This window comes from Podarcis tiliguerta, assembly GCF_965153285.1.
Source record: "Podarcis tiliguerta genome assembly, chromosome: 13".
Classification (NCBI taxonomy): domain Eukaryota; kingdom Metazoa; phylum Chordata; class Lepidosauria; order Squamata; family Lacertidae; genus Podarcis; species Podarcis tiliguerta.
In genome coordinates this window covers 34,489,844-34,510,227 of record NC_139546.1, presented here as the reverse complement: position 1 = coordinate 34,510,227, position 20,384 = coordinate 34,489,844, and the positions used below count along the sequence as shown (strand labels likewise).

The following is a 20,384-nucleotide window of genomic DNA, read 5'->3' as shown; positions in this document are numbered from 1 at the left end:
GTTCTTAACCTGAAACTGTTCTTAACTAGAGGTGTGCTTTAGCTAATGGGGCCTCTTGCTGCCGCTGCGTCGCCGGCACACAATTTCCATTCTCATCCTGGGGCAAAGCTCTCAACGCGAGGTAACTCTTCCAGGTTACAGGAGTTTGTAACCTGAAGCATTTGTATCCTGAGGCATTTGTAACTCAAGGTACCACTGTACACTTAAGTCTTTAAAAAGAAGGCTCTTGTAAAGTATTAGCACTTCAGGCCCTGCTTTTAAACGCATCACATTCATTTCATCCAAGACAGGAAATACCTATTAACACATATTTGTGCAACCCAGGGTAATCTCACCGGCTAGCAGAACTGCTGCTCCAATGCCAGATTTGTAAGCAGTGAGATTTTATTTTTCTTTAACTAGTACCTTCCTGCAGACGTGCAAAAACCTATCTCCTTCCATGCTTTGGAGAGAGAGTTAAAACATGAAACCAAAAAAAGAAAGAAAGAAAAGAAAGAAAACCAACCAACCAACCAATAAAAAGACTAGGCCAAGGTCAGTTGCCCAGCCAAGGGGCATGGTGGCCATTTTGTTGTGTAGCCAATGTGTTTTTGTAGTTGCAGTGTTCATGGAATTGCACCGCCATCTCCATCCCACTTGGGTTTAGAATATTTACTGCTCTGTTGATCTCCTCAGGTTCACCTTAATTTCAACCCTGCTCCTACATCTTCTATTTTCAGTTGTTCGTCAACAATAAGAGATGGCAGTTGCAGAGCCAAGGGGATATATACTGTTTAATATGCCATGCTAGAAGGTGTTCATTTCAGGTAGCTGAACTACCATCTCATTTTCCATTATTTTCCTCATGGTCCATGATAACTGATGAGTGGACAAAGCAATGGCCTTTTAGGAAGGCCAGTGTCGATCTGTTAGTGAGTTCTGTGCTGTGTGTGTCTCACCCACTGTATTCCACTAACAACATAACCTTTTCCTAAGTCCCTGCTAACATCCATCTTCAACAATCTGGCACCAGCGAGCATGTCTGTGCCCAGGTCAACATACCCATCTATGAAAACAGGCCACCTCCAAGTTTTGAGGGGTTGTGTAATTTGTAACGATTGAAGGGATTGTGTAAAGTGCAGAAGGCTTTGTAACTTTGGTGTGTGTTGTTTCTAATATCCCCTTCAATCCTCCAAACCACCCATTTAAGTGGTGCCGTCCTCTGAAAGTCACCTCCACTCCCCCTTTTGAAGCCTGTTTTAATATTGATGTATTTGACCAAACAGTACTCTTTGTCTGTTAATAAAGAAGAGATCTCTATATTTCAAATGTGTTGCTTCTCATTGTCATTGCTTTGGGCTGCAGTGAGGTAGGGGTGCTCAACTGAGAAACATACAAAAAATCCCACTGTGTAATGATTTGTGAAGAATTGCTTCTGGCTGGCACCAGCGCCCTTACTGCCGGCGTTCTCAAGGCTGTATAAGAGGCCATTTCATTCCATTAAAGCCAAGAGGTCATTATTATTCCTTATTATACTCAGGTGAGAGTCATAGACTGGTAGTTGAGGGGAAAGTGGCCACTTCTCATTTGAATTTGATCTACTGATATTTATGCATGCTTTAGGTGGTTCTTTGCCTGAACAACTAAACGCACAGGTAAATAAGTGAATAAAAACTGCCACCTCCAGCTTTTGAGACCCTTAGCTATAACACAAATTGAAATGGCATCACCCAAAAATAAAATAAGACATCCAAAATAGAGTGAGTCACATGCAAGCACAGACATGCATGCACACACACACACACACACACACCACACACACAAAAATACTTTTCTAGCTGAGGGTGTGTGTCACATTTTCGTCTGTGAAACTTATCCAGTGCCAGAAAATGCACATGTGTCTAGTCCCTTTTGAGCCTGAGACCCTAGGCTTAATGGCCCTGCAGACCACCACCACTCCTGGCTGGCTCCTGATGTAGGTTAGAAGAGGAATAGCCGTGCTTTCCCCCCCTAAAAAATGTTTAGGGGTACTCTCATTTTCCTACGCATATTGAACTACTGCCCCTCAATGAGACCAAACTTAGATTCACAAAATGTTTAGGGGTATGTGTACCCCTGTGTCCCCCCAGAAAAAAAGCACTGGGAATAATTCATTCAGACCCTCCAAGTGCCCCAATTTTCCATGGACAACCCCGGATTTACAGCAGCCGTCCCGGTTTCTGATTTGATCCTGGAATGTTGCACTTTTCCTTAGGACATTCTTATTTTCATCAGAGAAATGTTGGAGGTTATGCTAATTTCATTTGTTTCATTAGTTATTCCTGTGTTGCACTGAACCAAACAGATCCCTGCTTTTCGCAGGGCCTGAGACTTGATCTTTTGCTAGAAGGAACACAGCAACAACAGACTTTGTTTCCAAAGTGGCTGCAAGAACACTTAATCTGTCAAATTATTTATTGTGCACAGAGACTTCCCAATTTAACAGTAATCCCAGCCTGAGGTAAAAGTACATGCAAAGCAAGTTAGAGCCACCTGCCAGAACAGCCTGCGTAAGACCCCAGGGGACAGACCTGCCGATCCCGTACCGCCCAGGCTGCTGCATTAAATATCTTTCGGCCTCAGCAAATCCCTCCCAATCCCAGAGTAAAAAGGGGCTTTATGTTACAAGGATAAAAAAGCTCTTTCATTCCTAGAGATTTAATTTGTTTGAGACAATTAGAGGGAGGAACAAAACAGAATCGGAAAGGAGGGGAAATGGGATGCATGAGGATCAAATGATGGGCGAGGGATGGGAGAGTGGGGGCAGATGGATAAAATGACAAATGTACAAAGATAATATTTAGATCAACCCATTGCGGTGGAGTGGCTAGACTCCACAGGTATGGGAAACTTTTGGCTCTCTCTGGATACCGTTGGACTCCCACCAACCCTTTGGGGGGGGGCAAAGTTCTTGAGATTTTTGGGCAAATTTGTTTTTGAGCTATTTTTATGGAGAAACGGCAAAAACAACATGGGCTGCCATACGTCAGGATTTTCCTGGACATTTGCTCAATTCCTGCCTAGATGCTTCCAACAAATGAAAGCTCTTCCTAGCTTGAAGATACTGTGACGAAAGAAGCTTCAACTTCTGGATATTTGCCAGTCCTGGATATGTTACCCAATAAATGAGGCTTCTAGTGGAATGTGATACTAGACAATAGTGGACAAAATGGAGAGCAGCCACTGGGTGCCAGCAATGGCAGTGGAAGACAAAGAGGTGGAGGACAGGGGTTGGGAGGTTCGTGGGGAAAGGCAATGGATTGCGGTTCTTCTGAGGCTTATAAAATTTGAAAAAAGTATTTATTGCCACTAATACAGATTGTCGCCATCAGGACAGTGAAATAGTTTGAATTATCAGGAATGGTTCAATATCCATATATTGTTGTTTATATCCTACATATGTTCCATTTCAGGATCGATGTGTGCTGTATTTGTTTCCAACGGCATTGTTACAGCATAGCGTCTTCTAAAATAAATATTTTACACCTCTGTTTTGGCACTGAGGGTCGCTTTTGCAGCCTAGCACGCTCCTGTGCCAATGTGCCATCAGCAGCTTGATTTGCAAGACATTTGCTTTTGCTATATGCAACCCATTCCCGGGAGTTTTATACTTAAGACTTAAGCCAGGAACCATAATGACTCAGGAACATCAAGTGGGTAATAACGTTAAAGGCGCAGAAGCACACCAGGGCAGGTTTTTCCACTTAAACCCAGGAAACTGCAGGCCTGGCATTTTGCCCGCGTCGCTGCAGGCCCCGTTGCCACGGAGACAGCGTCTCCGGCCGCCCCGGGGTCTCCTCCGCCACCTCCCCTCCCTCGCGCACTCATTGGCTGCCAGCCGGGCCGCAGCACGACCGATTGAACGGGGGCCTTGTCCGTCACGGCAACGCGAGGAGGAGTGGGGGCGGGACCTCTCGAGGGCAGGTAAAGCGGGGTAGTTTCCCCGGGGCTGCGAAGGAAAAAGGGAGGCATTTCTAGAGCGGGGTGGCTGGGAGGAAGGCTGAGACCAAGCGGGGCGGCGGCGGCGGCTCCGTTTTAGGGAAGGGAAGTTTAAAAATGTGCGGGAAGAGGGTTGAATTCATCCTTATGGAACCGAAGGGAATCGGGCTACGCTGGGTGTGTTTGTGTTGCGTTTGCGGGAGGTGAAGTTGCGAGGGCCAAGCGAGGTTTAGCTACAAGCCCAGCGGTGGCGGAGGAGGATTTGCGTGTGAAGTGGTGTTGTTTAGTCGTGTCCGACTCTTCATGACCCCATGGACCAGAGCACACCAGCCACTCCTGTCTTCCACTGCCTCCCGCAGTTTGGTCAGACTCATGTTTGTAGCTTCGAGAACACTGTCCAACCATCTCGTCCTCTGTCGTCCCCTTCTCCTTGTGCTCTCAATCTTTCCCAACATCAGGGTCTTTTCCAGGGAGTCTTCTCTTCTCATGAGGTGGCCAAAGTATTGGAGCCTCAGCTTCAGGATCTGTCCTTCCAGTGAGCACTCAGGGCTGATTTCCTTCAGAATGGAGAGGTTTGATCTTCTTGCAGTCCATGGGACTCTCAAGAGTCTCCTCCAGCACCATAATTCAAATGCATCAATTCTTCAGCAATCAGCCTTCTTTATAGTCCAGCTCTCACTTCCATACATCACTACTGGGAAAACCATAGCTTTAACTATACGGACCTTTGTTGGCAACGTGATGTCTCTGCTTTTTAAGATGCGTGTGAAGTAAGTTGGAGATTAAGCTCGCGATGACTATTGCTGCCAAAGAGTTAATGGATGCATCCCTATACGGAAAAGGATAAGGGGAAACCTGTGTGCCCCAAAATTGAAATGATGTTGGATTCCCATCGTCTCTGACCTTTGGTCTCGCTGGCTGAGACTGATGGGAGTTGGGGATCCAACAAACAGCAGGAGATCTGCAGGTGCCCCCCCCCCAGCTGTGAACATTGGAATGGCATCCTCCTGCACACTCCAGACTCCTTTATTGTTCCTGTAATTCCCACCCCCCAACTCTGGTGTGGCTTATAGGGACAGAGGAGACTGTATTCTACTCGCATCACAACCCCTATACATGTCTACTAAGGAGTAAGCTCTGTTTAATGCAAGGGGGATTACTCCCAGGGAAGTGGTTATAGGATTGAGGACAGTCAAAGGTGCCCGTCTAGCCCAGTATGGTTAATCCTAGGTGGGCAGTAGGACACTAAAGGTTTAAGGCAGAAATATGCGAGCCTCCCTGCTGCCAGACTCTGGTTTTTAACTGAAGAGGCTAAAGTTTGAACATGGGGCCTTCTGTGTGCTCCTACCACTGAGCAGTGTGGGAGCAGAGATGGCATAGATTTATTTAGCCTGGGGAAGTTGCACAAGGCCAGTGCAGCAACAAAATTAGAGCCACACCGCTCCCAGCAACTTTTCTCAAATAAAATTTGAGGGATCCAGTTACAGATCTCATATCTGTTCTGTCCTCCCACACCTACAAAATAGATTTGCTGGAGAATGGACGGAGCTACCTTCCCGGCACCTTTCAGGTGTGGAATTGTACTCTGGAGAAATATCTATCAATCTATGTGTGGTTTTTTAATTGCAATAGCTCATTTCCTGTGGGGTTTTTTTTTTAAAAAAATTACATATCCGAAATAGAGATTCTGCCAAGAGAGAGCTGAATTCTGAAAGATAGTCTTGAACAGGTTAAACCATGCAAAAGTTATTCAGTTATTTATTCAGCTGAATAAATAATTTAGTTGTGTTTATTAGGTTGTTATAGGCAAACCTTGTTTGTACCTAATAAAGCCAACAGCAGGCTGGCTTATTTGAGCTGTTGACATTCACGCTGAGTTAAGTGAACTTGCTTCAAGTCCAAATTAGTGCAGTCATATAGTGGGAGCAGGAATGGTGCTTGTGGAATATATGCATGAACACTCAGTAGGAGCTTTGCAAATGAGGGTTGACCTATGAATATGCCCCTTCATTGGCCATTTGGGGCCTTTCAGGGCTTTTTAAAGGCAATACAGCACAATCATGTGTGCCCAGTGGGCTTCTTCTCCACATCCATCTTTGAACAGTTATGGTCTCACTGCAATAGTACCTGCTTCTTAGTTTAAAGAACCTTTTGTGATGCAGAACAGAAAGTGGTGGTGTTTAAATAAAAATTAAGAGTCTTACCAGACGTGTGCAAAGTCTGTGATCCTTGGCGATTGTTATCCATCCTTGCCTTAGCTTAGCTCTTGAAGCTTGCATTATTTGAAACACAAAAGCTGAGAGTGTGGGAATCGATTTGTTTTTTTGTTTAACTTCTATTTATACACAAATTTCTGAAGTACTAAATCAAGAAAAATCTTCTCAACTTGTTGTACATAAAATCAAAGGTTAAAACACAAAAAGGCAGAGATCAGAAGGGCATAAAACGTACCAGATGCCATGCTGGAAGCCAGAGTTCAGTTTGGACCATGATTGTGCCTATTCAGTTAGCTAAGCTCCTTCCTTATTTGCTGGATTGAACCAAATAAAGAGTTTGTTACAAAGTGAAAGGATAATCCCTTCTTTAGCAGAAGTCATGGTGGGGATTGGACCTGGCATATGGAGTTTGATACCTTCTTCCAGATCATGGAGTATCCTGAGCCCTACTTGAGTGGCATAATGCTCCGCAGCATCACAGGCCGGTCCCTCCTGCTAATCTTGATGCTTCCTGGCGCAGAGTCTTCTCCATTTGATGCAGATTCCTTCCTACCTTTTCCCTGCTCCTCACCAAGTAGCCTTAAGGGATGGGTCTGTACCCCCTGCTCTTGTATGTCTTGTTGTGCCAGTAATGCATCATCTGGAGTGAATTGCTTAGATTTGGGAGCACATGGCTCAATCCTGTGAAATGTAGGGGGGGGGGCAAGCAGGTGAGGAATAGAGGGGAGCCTTTTGAAAGTAGGCTTAGCACTCATTTTCAAACATTTTTCATGGCCCCAAGGTGTTAAGAGTCAGAAATAAAATTCCAAAGGTCATCCCTTGAGCAGGTCAGGCTATTTTGCAGGGACAGAAGAATGTATGAGATGCCTGTTTTAATGTTTGATGACATTAGCATTATGCCCTGTAAGCCAGCGTAGGTAACAATATAGTGCCTTGATTGTTCAAAGTGCTGCACATACTTCTTGTAATCCATAACGTAATCTTAAAGTAGGCCAGTATTATTAATGGAGGCTTTGGGACTGGCCTAATGCCATTTTGTTGATGCCGTGGCAAAGGCAAGATTTCATCCAAGGGACTTCCTGGTCCATTAGCCTCTTAGCCTGCCACACTTTAGCATCTTTGTCACTCCAAATTAAACTGCAGCAGAGATATGTGAAGAGAAGGGGTGCGGAGGACAAAGTATGTATGAGGATTTGAGAAAGAAAGTGAGATAGCAGCAGAGAGAGTAAGCGAGGCCTGGTGGGATCCCCCTGAATCCTGATGGTCTTAAATAGTGTGTGTGTGTGTGTGTGTGTGTGTGTGTGTCTTACTATGTCTTCCTTGTGCTTTCTATGCAGCCATGACAGCAGCAGGAAGCGGCAATGGTTTTGGCACCACAGCTTGGTGGGGCTTTTCTCCAGCACTTGACCTACAGGCCACATGTAGGTACCACTTCTTCCACAAATATAACCCCTGCAACTTTGCTTGCCTGCTTTTTTGTTTTTTAAGCAACATTTTTATTTTTTAGTTTGCCTGCTTTATTGTGAAATGGGATCTTCTCGTTTCACAGGTTGCTTGAGGAGTTTGAAACTGCTTCAGCTGATCAAATGCACCCTGTTTTGTTGTAGGCTCAATATTGAGACACAGGTGCCTTCTGAGAGTAGAAGCATCTCTCAGTCCAGTGATACCTTCCCGGCTGCTTGGGGGCTTTCAACAGCACCTCTGTGCAGCTACTCAAAAGGCATATTATTTCCTTGCTGGGAAGATTTGGTTTAAACAGAAAACTTTCAGCCAGTGCTGAAATATATCCAAGGTGTTCCTTCTGTGATTCTGTTGTAATTTGGTGCACGATCTGAGCTCCTGAGAATGGTAGCTTCTATCTGAACTTTTTAAAAAGCCGAGTTTCTCGATTTCTGGATGTAAAGCTACATCTGAAAACATTCAGGCAGACAAAAATCCTCTAGCTGGACTTTCTGTGACTTTTCTAGGGTCTCTCCTCATAGCTTGCAGCTTTGTTCTTCTGCTTCGGGTGCCTTCAGACATGCATAATTCTAGTGATGAGCCTGCTCTGAGAAGTGCCATTGCCACATTTCAGACACATGTATCATCTTGTTCACTGGATCAAGTTCAGGGAAGTGCCATTTTTCTTTTTTGCAGCTGAAGCTGAGTTTGCACAGCTCTGGTTAGTTGGCCCTTGCACCAGTCATGAACCCACAGAGCTTTGTTTCTTATCAGCAGAGGTTTAGTCTAGGAAGTCCTTTAAAAATGGAAAAACAAACAACGTCCCTGAAGCATTTGGAACCATGTCACTTATCAAAGGGGCAATGAAGGCTGGGGGTGGGGGGTGGGGGAGCAGAGCTTGCCTAACAACCAAAAAGCCCATCATTATATTCATACCCTGATTTCCCGACAGGATTAGTTCCCACAGTCACTTTCAATTAAATTTTGCGCATATGAACAATATACTAGGATATGGTCCGACCTCTGAAAGCCCTTCATAGAATTGGGTAGAAATAAACGTATATATAAACTGACTCTGCATTAGCTGATTGTAAAGATGTCAACCCACAGAAATAGCTCTCCTATTGAACTGCGGAGCTTTCTAGCTGTTTTCCTTCCCATCAGCCATCTCTATGTTCCTTGCGGCAAATTCCAAAGTTTGTAAAAACAAGACTTCAGTGCTGGGTTCTAGTGAACACTAATAAATTCTGTACTTTTATTTTGCACTTTTTAAACAAAATATTTCTCGTAGGAAAATAGGATTTACCACGGCTGTGCAACATGTAGAGCCATTTCACTTTCCCAACAGGTCTGGAGGCCTCTATGGAACATCTGCAGCTGTCCCAGGATGGCATTCCCGAACTGAACATCCTGCTGGTAGGATCAGTAGACGGCCGTCACATCCTCAAGACAATGAGTCAGGCGCACCGGTGGCCACGGCGGAAAATCAATGTGTGTAACTTGCCTCCTGCCACAGATTTCCATGTTTTCTTGAGCTGCTGTTAACTGGACAGCCCTTCCCTGTGCTTAGCCAAGCTTTGCGTGTCTCTTGCCTAGATAGATCTTACTTAAAACCTTAAAATTAAATTCTCATTATCTATGCTTGTTTAATAACAGGACAGCAGAATGGGGCAGATTCCAAAGGCTGTGAGTCGGGTGGGAAAACAGGCTTGTCTGCATTTCCTGCTTGAGCAGCATCACTACAAATGCAGAATCCGATGTCTGTACCTATTTGCTACATTTATATACAGTGGTACCTTGGTTTAAGAACAGCTGAGTTTATGAACAACTTGGATTAAGAACGCCTCAAACCTGGAAGTAGATGTTTTGGTTTGTGAACTTTGCCCTGGAAGCAGAACATGTTTCACTTCCTGTTGAGTGTCTTCCATTTGTAAATTGAGTCCCCCGCTGCTATAGGAAAGCACGCCTTGGTTTAAGAATGCTTTGGTTTAAGAACAGACTTCCGGAACGGATTAAGTTCGTAAACCAAGGTACCACTGTACCACCTATCTGCCAAATTTCTCAAGGTGATTTAGATTTTTATAATATAACTTCCAAACTAAGAGATGCAATACAAAAGGATACAGCAGCAACCGTGCTGAAGCTATGCAGGCCTAGGTTCTGGTTAGTGTCTGTGCAGGGAGACTAACAGGGAAGCCTGTGCGTATTGTGCCTTGGTTTCTGTGATGGAGGAAAGGCAACTTATCAAGGGTAATAAATAAATGTACCTTTTTTTTGGGGGGGGGGGGTAAATGGATTTAAAAACTGGCAGGACCACCAGGGTTGGATTCAGCTTGGAGGAGGGGGCACCTCTCATCCATTGCTGCTGGCTCCGCCCACAGAATATTACACTGCCAAACAGAGTGCTTCTAGGACTGAGTGCCGAGACACTGAGGTCCAGCTCCGAGGGCCTTCTGGCTCTTCCCTCCTTGTGAGAAGTCAGGTTACAGGGAACCAGGCAGAGGGCCTTCCCATCAGATGTCAAGGAAATAAACAACTACCTGACTTTTAGAAGACATCTGAAGGCAGCCCTGTTTAAGGAGGTTTTTCATGTTTGATGTTTTATTGTGCTTTTAATATTCTGTTGGGAGCCGCCCAGAGTGGGCGGGCTATTTGTTGTTGTTGTTGTTGTTACATGCTTGATGTTGACCCTGGAAGGGCAGAGTCATCTCTGTTGGGAAGGACCTTGTCTCTCTTCCAGCAACTGCCTCCCTAAAGAGCCCAATCTCAGACACTGCAACGAAGCAAAGGGCCTGGGAAGAAGTTCCCATCCTTTTTGCTTTCTTCGCTCTGTGGAAGGAGAGGTTTCTCTGCTGAGCAGGGTCGGAGGAACAGGCACTCTTGGGTTCCCCTCCAACGGTGACTCAGGCTGCCCATGTGATGAAGTGATGCTGGCGCTCTGCCCCCTTTCCCAGAAACGTGTGGCAACGTTAATTCATTCCTGTCAATGTGAGGAGCCTGGCAGGGACGCGTTGGCAGCTGCCCATCAACGAGAGCCCCTCAGCTCAGCATGGTCAGCTCAGATGTCCCATGAAGGCCATGGACTGACACGTGTGAGGGAGGCGTGAAGTTCAGGAAGAGCATGGAGGTGGAAGGGGGGGAGATGACAATTAACAGAAACAGCATCAATTCAGCCCCTTCCCCTGTAGCAACTCCTACCAGACAGCATTCACCAGCACGTTCCCCTTGCGACCTTCCTTCATCACGAGGAGATGAATCAGCGGCAATGTGTCTCACAGCCAGCGTTTTGGAGTGTCACTTCATAACAAGAGGACTTTTTTGTCATCAAGGAGAGAGGAAGGAATGGGAGTAGGGCCAGGAAAGAAAGTGGAGGGGGGTATCAAATTTTCAGTTTGGGGCTCAGAATTTCTAGGAGCTTTTCTGGCACTCTTGGGTTCCTTGGGATAGCCAGGAGGTGCAGGCTAGGGAGATGGAAGAACTCCTAGAATCTTTGCAAGGTGAGCCAATTCATTTCAAGCTAGGATGTGGGAAATTCAGGAAGTTGAGCCTCCTGGGATAGAGAAGATCTACTGAGAGAATAACGTACTGTACAGTGGTACCTCGGGTTACATACACTTCAGGTTACATACGCTTCCGGTTACAGACTCTGCTAACCCAGAAATATTACCTTGGGTTACGAACTTTGCTTCAGGATGAGAACAGAAATCGTGCTCTGGCGGTGCGGCGGCAGCAGGAGGCCCCATTAGTTAAAGTGGTGCTTCAGGTTAAGAACAGTTTCAGGTTAAGAACAGACCTCCGGAACAAATTAAGTACTTAACCCGAGGTACCACTATATTGAGTTGGAGCTGGAGAGTCGGAACCAGGACACCTTACTATTTATCCGTGTTAGACGATTCCAGTATGCTTCCAGGGACAGTGCTGCCGTTTTCTTGGGATGAGAGCATGCTGGAGATCTATAATACCTTTGTGTAATTTCCTTTAGTTACAAATATGCGGGCAGAACGATCAGTGACCCGCAGGGGAGCAGATCTGCTTTCCTGCATCTCATCCCTTAAGAATGAAGTTGCACTCCAAAGTTTCTTCAGTCAGCTCCCAGCTATCTCTTGCTGTTCTGTTTGCTGACATTTCTATTTCTCACACATACCTGCCCTTACCCTCCAGCCCTGATAGGTATCTCATGACAAACCACAGAGAGATTCCCCACCTATCAATAGATAGGTCATTGGTCCCCATTGATTTAATTCTTAACCAGCCATTCTGGACTGTAATCATCAATCTGCCAAACAGAAGACTGGAGGACTGGCAGGAGTAATATGTACACTGTATATACACTAATGCCTAGGAAGGACAGGACAATAAACTTCTTGTTTCTTGAGGGTGTTTTGGTTAGCTAGCCAGACAGAGAGTTATTTTGAACTTGAAAGCGCCCTCATTTTCATTGTGACATTTTGGGCGGCTCTAGTTGGCTCCAATAAATTGTCCTGCTGTTACTGTTGGGTTTGATGTGGATAGGCTTTCCTGACTCAGTAAGTTTTCACTCACATTAGGAATATTAGACAAAGCCTTAAGGGTTGAAAGAAAATGGAGGAAACGGTAGAACTTGAATGATGAAAAGCATATTCAAGACAGGGCACCTCCTTGTCTTCTGTGCAACTGATGGTTAGGATTTATTGCAGGACGTGTCCTAGCCTGTCCCACCCCTGCCAAAATCGGGTAGCAGGGCACATGCATTGCAGGCAGAAGGTGGTAGGGACAGAAAAGATGGAGTTTGACATGAGACTCTGGAGATTGGCTGCTAGTCAGAGAATACTAGGCTAGATGGTCCAATTGTCCGACTCATAATTTATGACAGCATCTTAAGATTCATTTTCACAGGACACCTATGGAACTTCAGATTGTTAAGGGTGCCGGGAATTGTAGCTCCATGAGGGGCCAACTACAGTTCCCAGGATTCTTTGGTGGGATGTTATGTGTTTTAGATGTCTAGTATGGCTGTGATCTTGAGGAGAGCTGTTTAAACTAAAGCCTGCCCTCCTCACTGTTTGTCTCCTTTGCTCAGTTCTACGTGCAGGAGAACAATCTGGAAGCCCTGGGTCGGCAGCTGCTGTTTCTGAGTCTGGCTGTGGAGCCTCTAGAGAAGATGGGGCTGCAAGGTAAAGGCAGATGAAATGCTCCCTCACCATCTCCATTCCTTCCCTGGGTTCCCAGGACTTCTGGCCCCTTGTTTACTGGGGTCTCCGGGAGGCTGAAGCCCTTCTGAATGGTAACAAGCCCTGTCTCTTTTTCCCTCCCACCAACCAAGAGAAAAGTGAGACCTTCTTGGAGCTGATGGGGAACACACTGCTCCGAGGCCAAACAGCTGCTTATCTGCAGGAGAAGGCAAACCTCTTCATCCGCTATGTCACAGACCCTGATTTCCAGCAAGCTCATCTGCCCCTCCTTGACTTGTCTGCCCTCAAGGTAAAATGCAAGTTAATTCAGCAGGAGCGATGGAGCCATGATTGATGTGCTGTCATTGCCATGATGGGCTCGGCAGGACTCCAGTTATTGTTAGCTGCTATTCCAGAGGATCCTGGAATTACGGCTCCAGTTATTCACTCGCTTTTCCTCTTTGCTTGACAGTTCAAGGAGAGGGACCAGTTGGAGGCCATCTTCAAGTTCTGGCGGAATCCCGACCCGCAGACTTTCCAGATCAAGCAGCTCTGGGATCTGCGACTCCGGCAGTACCTGGGGGCCCGCTATGACTCTCGCCGCGGGGTGTGCGACTGGGACCTCAATATGAAGCTGCATGAACATGGGGTGTGTAACTGAAACGAAGGCGATTGTGTTGGGCATGCAAATCCCTCTGGCTCAGCTTGGGGCTGCTGGGCTACAGAGACGGGCTCTGGGGAGTTACCGCCTTTCTACAGTTGTGGCATTTCTTTCCCCTCCTAGGCCAAGGTGATCAACTTCCGTGAGTTTAACCGGTGGCGGGACACGGGCATGGCCTTTGAAATGCGGGAAGCCCCCTACGACATCCCCAACAAGACCTTGGCATCTGGCCGCCTCCTCAGACATGTGAGCCACCTCACTTTCTTGAGACTAGGCCAGGAACGTGGAGGAGTATCCTGCCATCCCTGACTAAATTAGCTGAGGTTTATGCGAGTTAAGAGTCCAGCACACTGGCTACACTTAGGTCTATTTTTGTGGGTTGGCGGGAGAATATAAGCCTATGCGTAGGGTTACCACCCCTTCCATGCCCTCCTTTTATTACCATTTTTAATAGTTCCCCTCTTCCTTTAAGGAGCTCAAGTCGGTACAGGATGATTCCCTTTTCCCCTTTAGTTTCACAGAAACCCTGTGAGATAGATTAGACTTAGAGAGAATGACTGTCTCAGAATTGCAAAGCAAGTTTGATGGCTAGGCAGTGATTTGAACCCAAGTATACCCCGTCCAACACGCTAACCACTGCACTGCACTGCCTCCTATTACCTCAGCAGCATGGGGGAGCCACACTGTAGCTTCTGTCATCCTTTTGCGATAGCATGAGAAGCAGATAGATGTGTGTCTACTCTGCAACTACCCATTCAGGATTTCTTGAAATGATTTGGTTATTTTAATCTGCTGTTGCTGGTAGGTCTTGGGATGCAGGTTCTAGTTGCAGCAAGTGCAGTCCTACTAAGGGAGTAGGTCAGTTTTTGGACTGCTCTTTCCTTCTAGGACTACCACAAAATACATGTTTTTAGTCCTCCTGGATTCTGTGTCCTTTTTCCTCTCCCATCCAGTTTGTGAGCACTGTCATGCAGGATGAAAATCCACCCGTAATTCTGGCAGTCTGCAGCCATCCTCTGATGAAGTGTTGATTCTTGGGATCCCAATAACAGTTTCCACCTCTTGCCTGCAGTTACCGGTTCTCATGCTTCTAAGAACAGAACTTCATCTTATGAGCGAAACACCAGTTCCGTGTTTGGGAAAGCTAACCAAGGGAGAATTAGTGGATAGGAAAGGGGGGCTAGCCCTTCTGCCTGCCAATTCTTCCCTTTAAATCCCACCCCACCCCCCGGAAATCTTTGTAATTGCTTTTCCCCAGCAGGACTCTTAAACTGGTGGGCTACCAGCTGTGGGCAAAAATGACATATATACTGATCCAGACTTCTTGCCTCTCAGAAAGGGGAACGAATACCAGCACGGGGATATTGGGGAGACGTAGCCACAGGCCCCTACATCATTTTTGGAATTGAGGCAGAAGATCCCAGCCTGCTGAAAACGACCAATGGCATCCCCAGTAAGGTGAGTGTGGCTGCCTTTGTGCCGGGCATCAGAAAAGCAGCTGTGGTTTTGCAAGGAGAAGAGGGTTGATAAACAAGAAGACGATAGCTTTCTGAAAGCTGGAGTGAAAATGGATTTCTCTGCTGCCTCCTTCAGCCTTCGCTCCTCGTTGGATACCTTTCGATTGAGTACTGCCCTTTTTGCCTCTTCCTCATGCCTTTTCATCCACCCCTTTTTCATAGACAAACACTGTATATGTTCATCTGCTTAGATGTTTGTTTAGTGCGCTATTTCACCTGGATTTTCCCTTTCTGCGGAAAATCCAGCAAGTTGAAAAGCTCTGAAAACTGTTCCAAGAAAGTGGGGGAAGTAGCTTTGTGACTGACAGAAATGCTGGCCAATTGGAACTGCTCAAAGCATGTTTCTCCGGAACTTGCTCATGGAGGGGAGCTTGTTTGTCTATCCCAGGGGTAGTCATACCTGCCACCCACTAATGCATCTTTCTTGATGGTAAAATTTCCTTACTGCCCACCAGTGCTCGATGGAAGGAGGATTCAGCTTGTGCCGTAGAACCCCCTACCACCCACCTAGAATCCCAAAACGCCCACTAGTGAGCGGTAGGGACCAGGTTGACAACCCCTGGTCTATCCAAAAAAATGCAGAGCATGTATGGCATAAGGAAGATGTAGAGAAGCTAAAAATAAAATGTGGTTCATGGTACTTGAATTCAAAGACGGGAAAAGAGGGACTCAAATAAAAACAGATTCCAGTCTTCTTCTTTCTCTCCACAGAGTGCCCAGGAAATTTCCTTGCACAATGTCACCGCCCTGTTGTATGAACTCAGCTATAACACTCGCTATGACCCATCAGCATCCTCTGATGAGGAGGGAATTAGTGGCAACTTACAGGGGGCTGGTGACCATTCCAATCTGGGTGTTAACAGTGGTGAGTAGTCAACAGGTTGATTGCCCATCATGCTCTAAACCTTGGACGTGCATCAGCAGGAAAGGGCCACAGACTTGCACAGATAGTTTGGAGCAGACATTTAGAAAGCTTCCCCCCCAGAATCCTGGCTTGTCATGTTGTCTGGAGCAAGAATCATGGCTTCTTAAGCTGGCTTATTAAACCAGAGTTATAAATCACAACCCCTTGCCTGGGTGCCTTGGCCAGCTGAGTTCTGGGGAAAGTGAAACTTTAAAAACTGCTGAAGGAAAAGAGGGGAGGGGGCGTGTGAGCCTGAGGCTTATGCTGGTTTGTTCCTGCCCTGTGCATGTCTCTCCAAAACATGGTTTCATCTGACATACAAACTGGCTCAGGCATTGCTCTTGGTTTAAGGGACTTTGAAGGGTCTTTTCCACTACTCTCTTGGGCCAGAGCGTTCCGCAATACGCTAGTGAGTGATGGCTTGTTGGCTTGACTCGACTTTGATCTTCCCTCCACCCCAAGAGTTCAGGGCTAGTTACAAAATGTTTATACGATTCACTGACCCTTAAAAGCCTCGCAGTCTTGCAGCATCAGATTAATAGGCCCAGGGGAGAAGAGCGGGTGAGCAAAAAGATTAATATAACATAAAGTGTCGAGGGAGATCCTTTCCAGATGTTCCAGCGGCAGACAGGCCTCATCTGCGCCAGTTCTTTGGAGCAAGAGCAGTTTGAGCAGCCACTTGGGAGTAAGAGGGTCAACATCAGTGGGATTAGAACTTTCCCCTTCCAATTCCTCATGCGGCACTTTAAACCATAGACTTACAGTATGCAGTTTCACAACCCTTCTTGTTTTCTGAGGAGGCGGTCGTAGTTCAGTGGCTGAACGTATGTTTTGCATATAGAAACTCCCAGATTCAGTCCTGGGCATCTGCGGTGGAAAGGCTATCAGATAGCTGAGCTAAGAAGACTCCTCTGAGTCTTTGGAGAGCCACTGTCCATCAGAATAGGCAGTGCTGAGTTACATGGACCAGTGGCATGACTATATAAAGCAAGTTCCTATGTGCTTCTGCCTACATATCTTTAAATCACTGATTTTTTTTAAAATGGAAGATTGTGTGTGTGTGTATATATATATATATAGATAGATAGATAGATAGATAGATAGATCAAAATAATAAATGCATTTTGAGACTATTACCCTCCAGATTCCTGGACCGCTTGTCTCTATTTCTATACTCTCTGCTGAGTTGCAGAAAAAAATTATCTGTTCCTAGCCACTTTCCCTGTCCGCAAAATATATATCTGTTCATTTCCCTGCCTTCTGTTGCATTGGCCTTGTTGTTTCTCAGCCCGGCTTTTTCTCTCTTCCCTGTGCGGTGCGTTTCCTATGCCGCAGGCCCTCCTTCCGTAGAAGATGCCAGAGTCTGCTTCTTGCCTCTCAACTGCCTCCCTGAGCTCCACCACAAAGGCAAATACCAACAGCTCTTCAATCTCATATTTGTCTCTTGCAGGTAGGAATGGGCTGAGAACAAGGGACTGCTGGGTTGGAGGCATGGGGAAGAGAATATTGCAGGAGTCTGGACTCTTGGGTTTCCTGCCAAGAAGCAGGAAGCAGCTAATTGGGTTGGGAGGCAGGACATGGTTTATCTAGTTGCAAGGAGGTTGGCCTATCTAGACTGGTGACATCATCAAAGCTTATAATTCCCTCACTTTGAATACAAGCCTGTCCAGCTCATAGGGTTGGATCCAACCCATTGAAATGAATGGACCTAAGGTAGTCGTGACCATTAATTTCAATGGGGGTACGCTGAGGAGAACTAGCATTGGATGCAATCTAATATACTGCTTGGCTGTTGTGTAGCAAATGGAGTGCCATTTCCCCCAAAGCTACTTCCCAGTTTAGAACACAAAACAAGATTTTTGCGAGGGTCTGTGCATCCCTGGTCAGTATTTAGCAGGCCAGCCACCTATGGCCTGCACCTTTTGTTGGTGCACACACAAAAGGTATCTAATATTAGCCCTTTACCCTTAATGGGACTCGCTCATTTCTGTGAGTTAGTGACCAGACCACACAACCAGGTTTGGGGAGTTTCTCCTGCATTGAGGCCAGCTCTCTTAGGGCGCTACCAATTGACCTCTTCTTTATGGAGCCTTCATGCTGATTTGCTTGTGGCGTTGCATCAAAGCAAGTGTTATCCCACACTGAGAGCCAGCGTGGTGTAGTGGTTAAGATCAGTGGACTCATATTCTGGTGACCCGGGTTCGCTTCCCCGCTCCTCCACATGCAGCTGCTGAGTGACCTTGGGCCAGTCACACTTCTCTGAAGTCTCTCTCTCAGCCCCACTCACCTCACAGAGTGTTTGTTGTGGGGGAGGAAGGGAAAGGAGATTGTTAGCCACTTTGAGACTCCTTAGTGATAAAGCGGGATATCAAATCTGAACTCTTCCCCTTCGTCTTCTCCTGCTTCTCTCCAGTGCATTTTCCTGTCACTTTCTTTATCACAAAAATTCTTGTCTTTTGGGGAAGTGGACTTCTTCCTCAAGAGCTCCCAATCAGTTATAATTGCACCACCTGAATTTGCCATCTGAAAATAGCAGCCATCTGGAAGCCTCTATGGGCTGTCTCCAGTCTGTCAGTGTTTTGCAGAAGGGATCAAGCACACATTGGCACTTGAGGTTAGCGCGTTTAAGGTGGATCAGAGGGCTCTGTTGCCCTAGCACTACAAGTTCACTTTTTATTTTTAAAAATGGACTTCTTGCAGTCTGGAAAGTGACAAGGAAATGCACTGGAAAACGTGGGATGGACAAATGATTCATGCGAAGACGTATAAACACCCCACAAACAAATGAAGATGAATGCTCATTGTAATATGACCACCCTGCAAATAAATCAGAATGATGGCTAAGCAAAAAGACTGGGTATAAGCTAATCTCCTCCTACATTTTGTCGAATGACGTACATGCCATTAAAACTCACCATTACTTAGTTAATTCCAAACTGTGCAGAGGGCAGTTTGCCATCACTAGACTGGACAGCAAAGTTGGTGGGTCCTCAGTCTCTTATCTCTACAGTCACCCCTTCCTCCTTGCTTGTCTTTTGTAGCATGGTGCATGTCCTAAAACCAAATGTGAATCTGATTGCAGCCCCGAAAGCCTCTCTTATTGTTGAGCTGACAAAGTGAGTATTATTTTCTGCATCCTCTCTTAGGAAGCTGGCCCACTACGGATGTGTGCACATTTGTTCATTAGAGCACGTTGGAAGTCACAGTTTTTCCTGGTACTATATCTTCCCCTAGCTGTTCACATCAGCACAGCTTCACTAGTGTAAGATTCATTTCAGTTTGTGTGCACATCAGGGGGTGTTAATAGGGGTTGCTAGCCAATTGGGAGATTTGGGAGTACTAAAATAAATTACCGAGAGCGATCCAGTGGGGTGCATTGGTTCCTTCTGAATGGAGCAGGCTGGGTACAGACAAGGGCCAGAACCACCTTGGGAGGGCTGTGGGGCCTAATTAAACAGAGCAGCTCATTAGCCAGGGTGTTTAATGGGATCCAGGACTCCTGGGTTCCCCACACCCCTTACTCATCTGTCCACTTGTTCTGTTCACAGCTTCCTGCCTGACCTCCACAAGGAGCAGGTCTCTGCGTTCTCCTCTCAAGTAGCCAAGCAAGTGGCTGAGGCAGGATTTGTTCCAGTCCAAGCAGCAGACAAGAGACCATTCTCCTTGTTCCAGCTTGGGCATCAGGAGGCTGGAGAGATCTGTAATGAGTTCCCTGCGCTCGAGATGACAGCACCTGGTCCCTGAGGTTCCCTCTCTGTACCCTAGTTTCCTTTATAACCATTATTTTTAAAAGAAAAATATTTAGTTTCAAACGGGAGTTTCTTATGGAATCGGTACAGCTCAGTCATGCAAGCTTTTCTTTTCTTTTTTACACTTAACCTTGCTGTGGAAAATCCAAGAAGTAAAAATGACGCATTATGCATGCACAGTCAGTGCTGATATAGAAGCTCATCAGTGTTTGGGGTTTTTTTGTGAGCCAGTTGTCATGTGTGTAGTGGCATTTCAGCGCTTGCTTTTGGGGACCCCTGCTTTTGTTTGCTCCTTAGCTGAGCTGTTTTGTTTCCAGCGACTCCCCAATACCAGAAAAGTTCATTTCCGCCCATTGCTGTGTCCTGGTGGGATTTTTTATATAAAAAATAAAAAAAATTAAAAGGGTTGTCTTGCACAAGTCCTCTTTATCAGAATTTTGGTATTTTGTCACTGCTGAGGTCTGTGAAGCTGGGGAGAGGCGTTTAAAGATGAAACGTCAGAAAATAACAGTCCTAGGCTGTGAAACTCCCTGGCTGAGGGGAACAGGCACCTCAGTTTTTGTTTGTTTCTTTGGTCTGCTGGCACCTTATTTTTTTTACTGTCGCTGGCTTGGTTGTGGAGTCAAGTAGGGAACTGAAGACGCTTGCTTGTGCTACCTTTATTTGTCCTAAAGAGATCACCCTTCTTCCAGATACCAAAAATCCTGTAATAGGGACCAGTCCAAGGTGCCAGAGATCCCCTGGAGGGAGGGGCAAACTCTGTCCTCTCCTATTCAATTACTCACAAACA

General features: G+C 46.1%; 1 protein-coding gene across 15 annotated transcripts; it reads left to right on the top strand.

Annotated features, from left to right (window-relative positions):
• Positions 1–2,740: 2,740 nt before the first annotated feature.
• Positions 2,741–20,001, top strand: DNAAF3 (dynein axonemal assembly factor 3). Of its 15 annotated transcripts, none has more exons than XM_083411612.1 (12): positions 2,741–2,760; positions 7,511–7,594; positions 8,962–9,104; positions 12,673–12,766; positions 12,916–13,073; positions 13,236–13,412; positions 13,548–13,670; positions 14,760–14,882; positions 15,653–15,806; positions 17,181–17,295; positions 18,887–18,961; positions 19,394–20,001. In XM_083411612.1, the coding sequence occupies exons 1-12, from the start codon at positions 2,754–2,756 to the stop codon at positions 19,587–19,589; spliced, it is 1,449 nt and encodes a 482-aa protein (XP_083267738.1). In that variant the 5' UTR covers positions 2,741–2,753; the 3' UTR covers positions 19,590–20,001. The 15 variants fall into 15 exon arrangements, with proteins under 15 accessions (XP_083267738.1, XP_083267736.1, XP_083267729.1 ...); XM_083411603.1 differs by lacking the exon at positions 2,741–2,760 and adding an exon at positions 3,639–3,942; XM_083411608.1 differs by lacking the exon at positions 2,741–2,760 and adding an exon at positions 3,806–3,942 and having other exon boundaries at positions 8,940–9,104.
• The last annotated feature ends 383 nt before the right edge of the window (positions 20,002–20,384 follow it).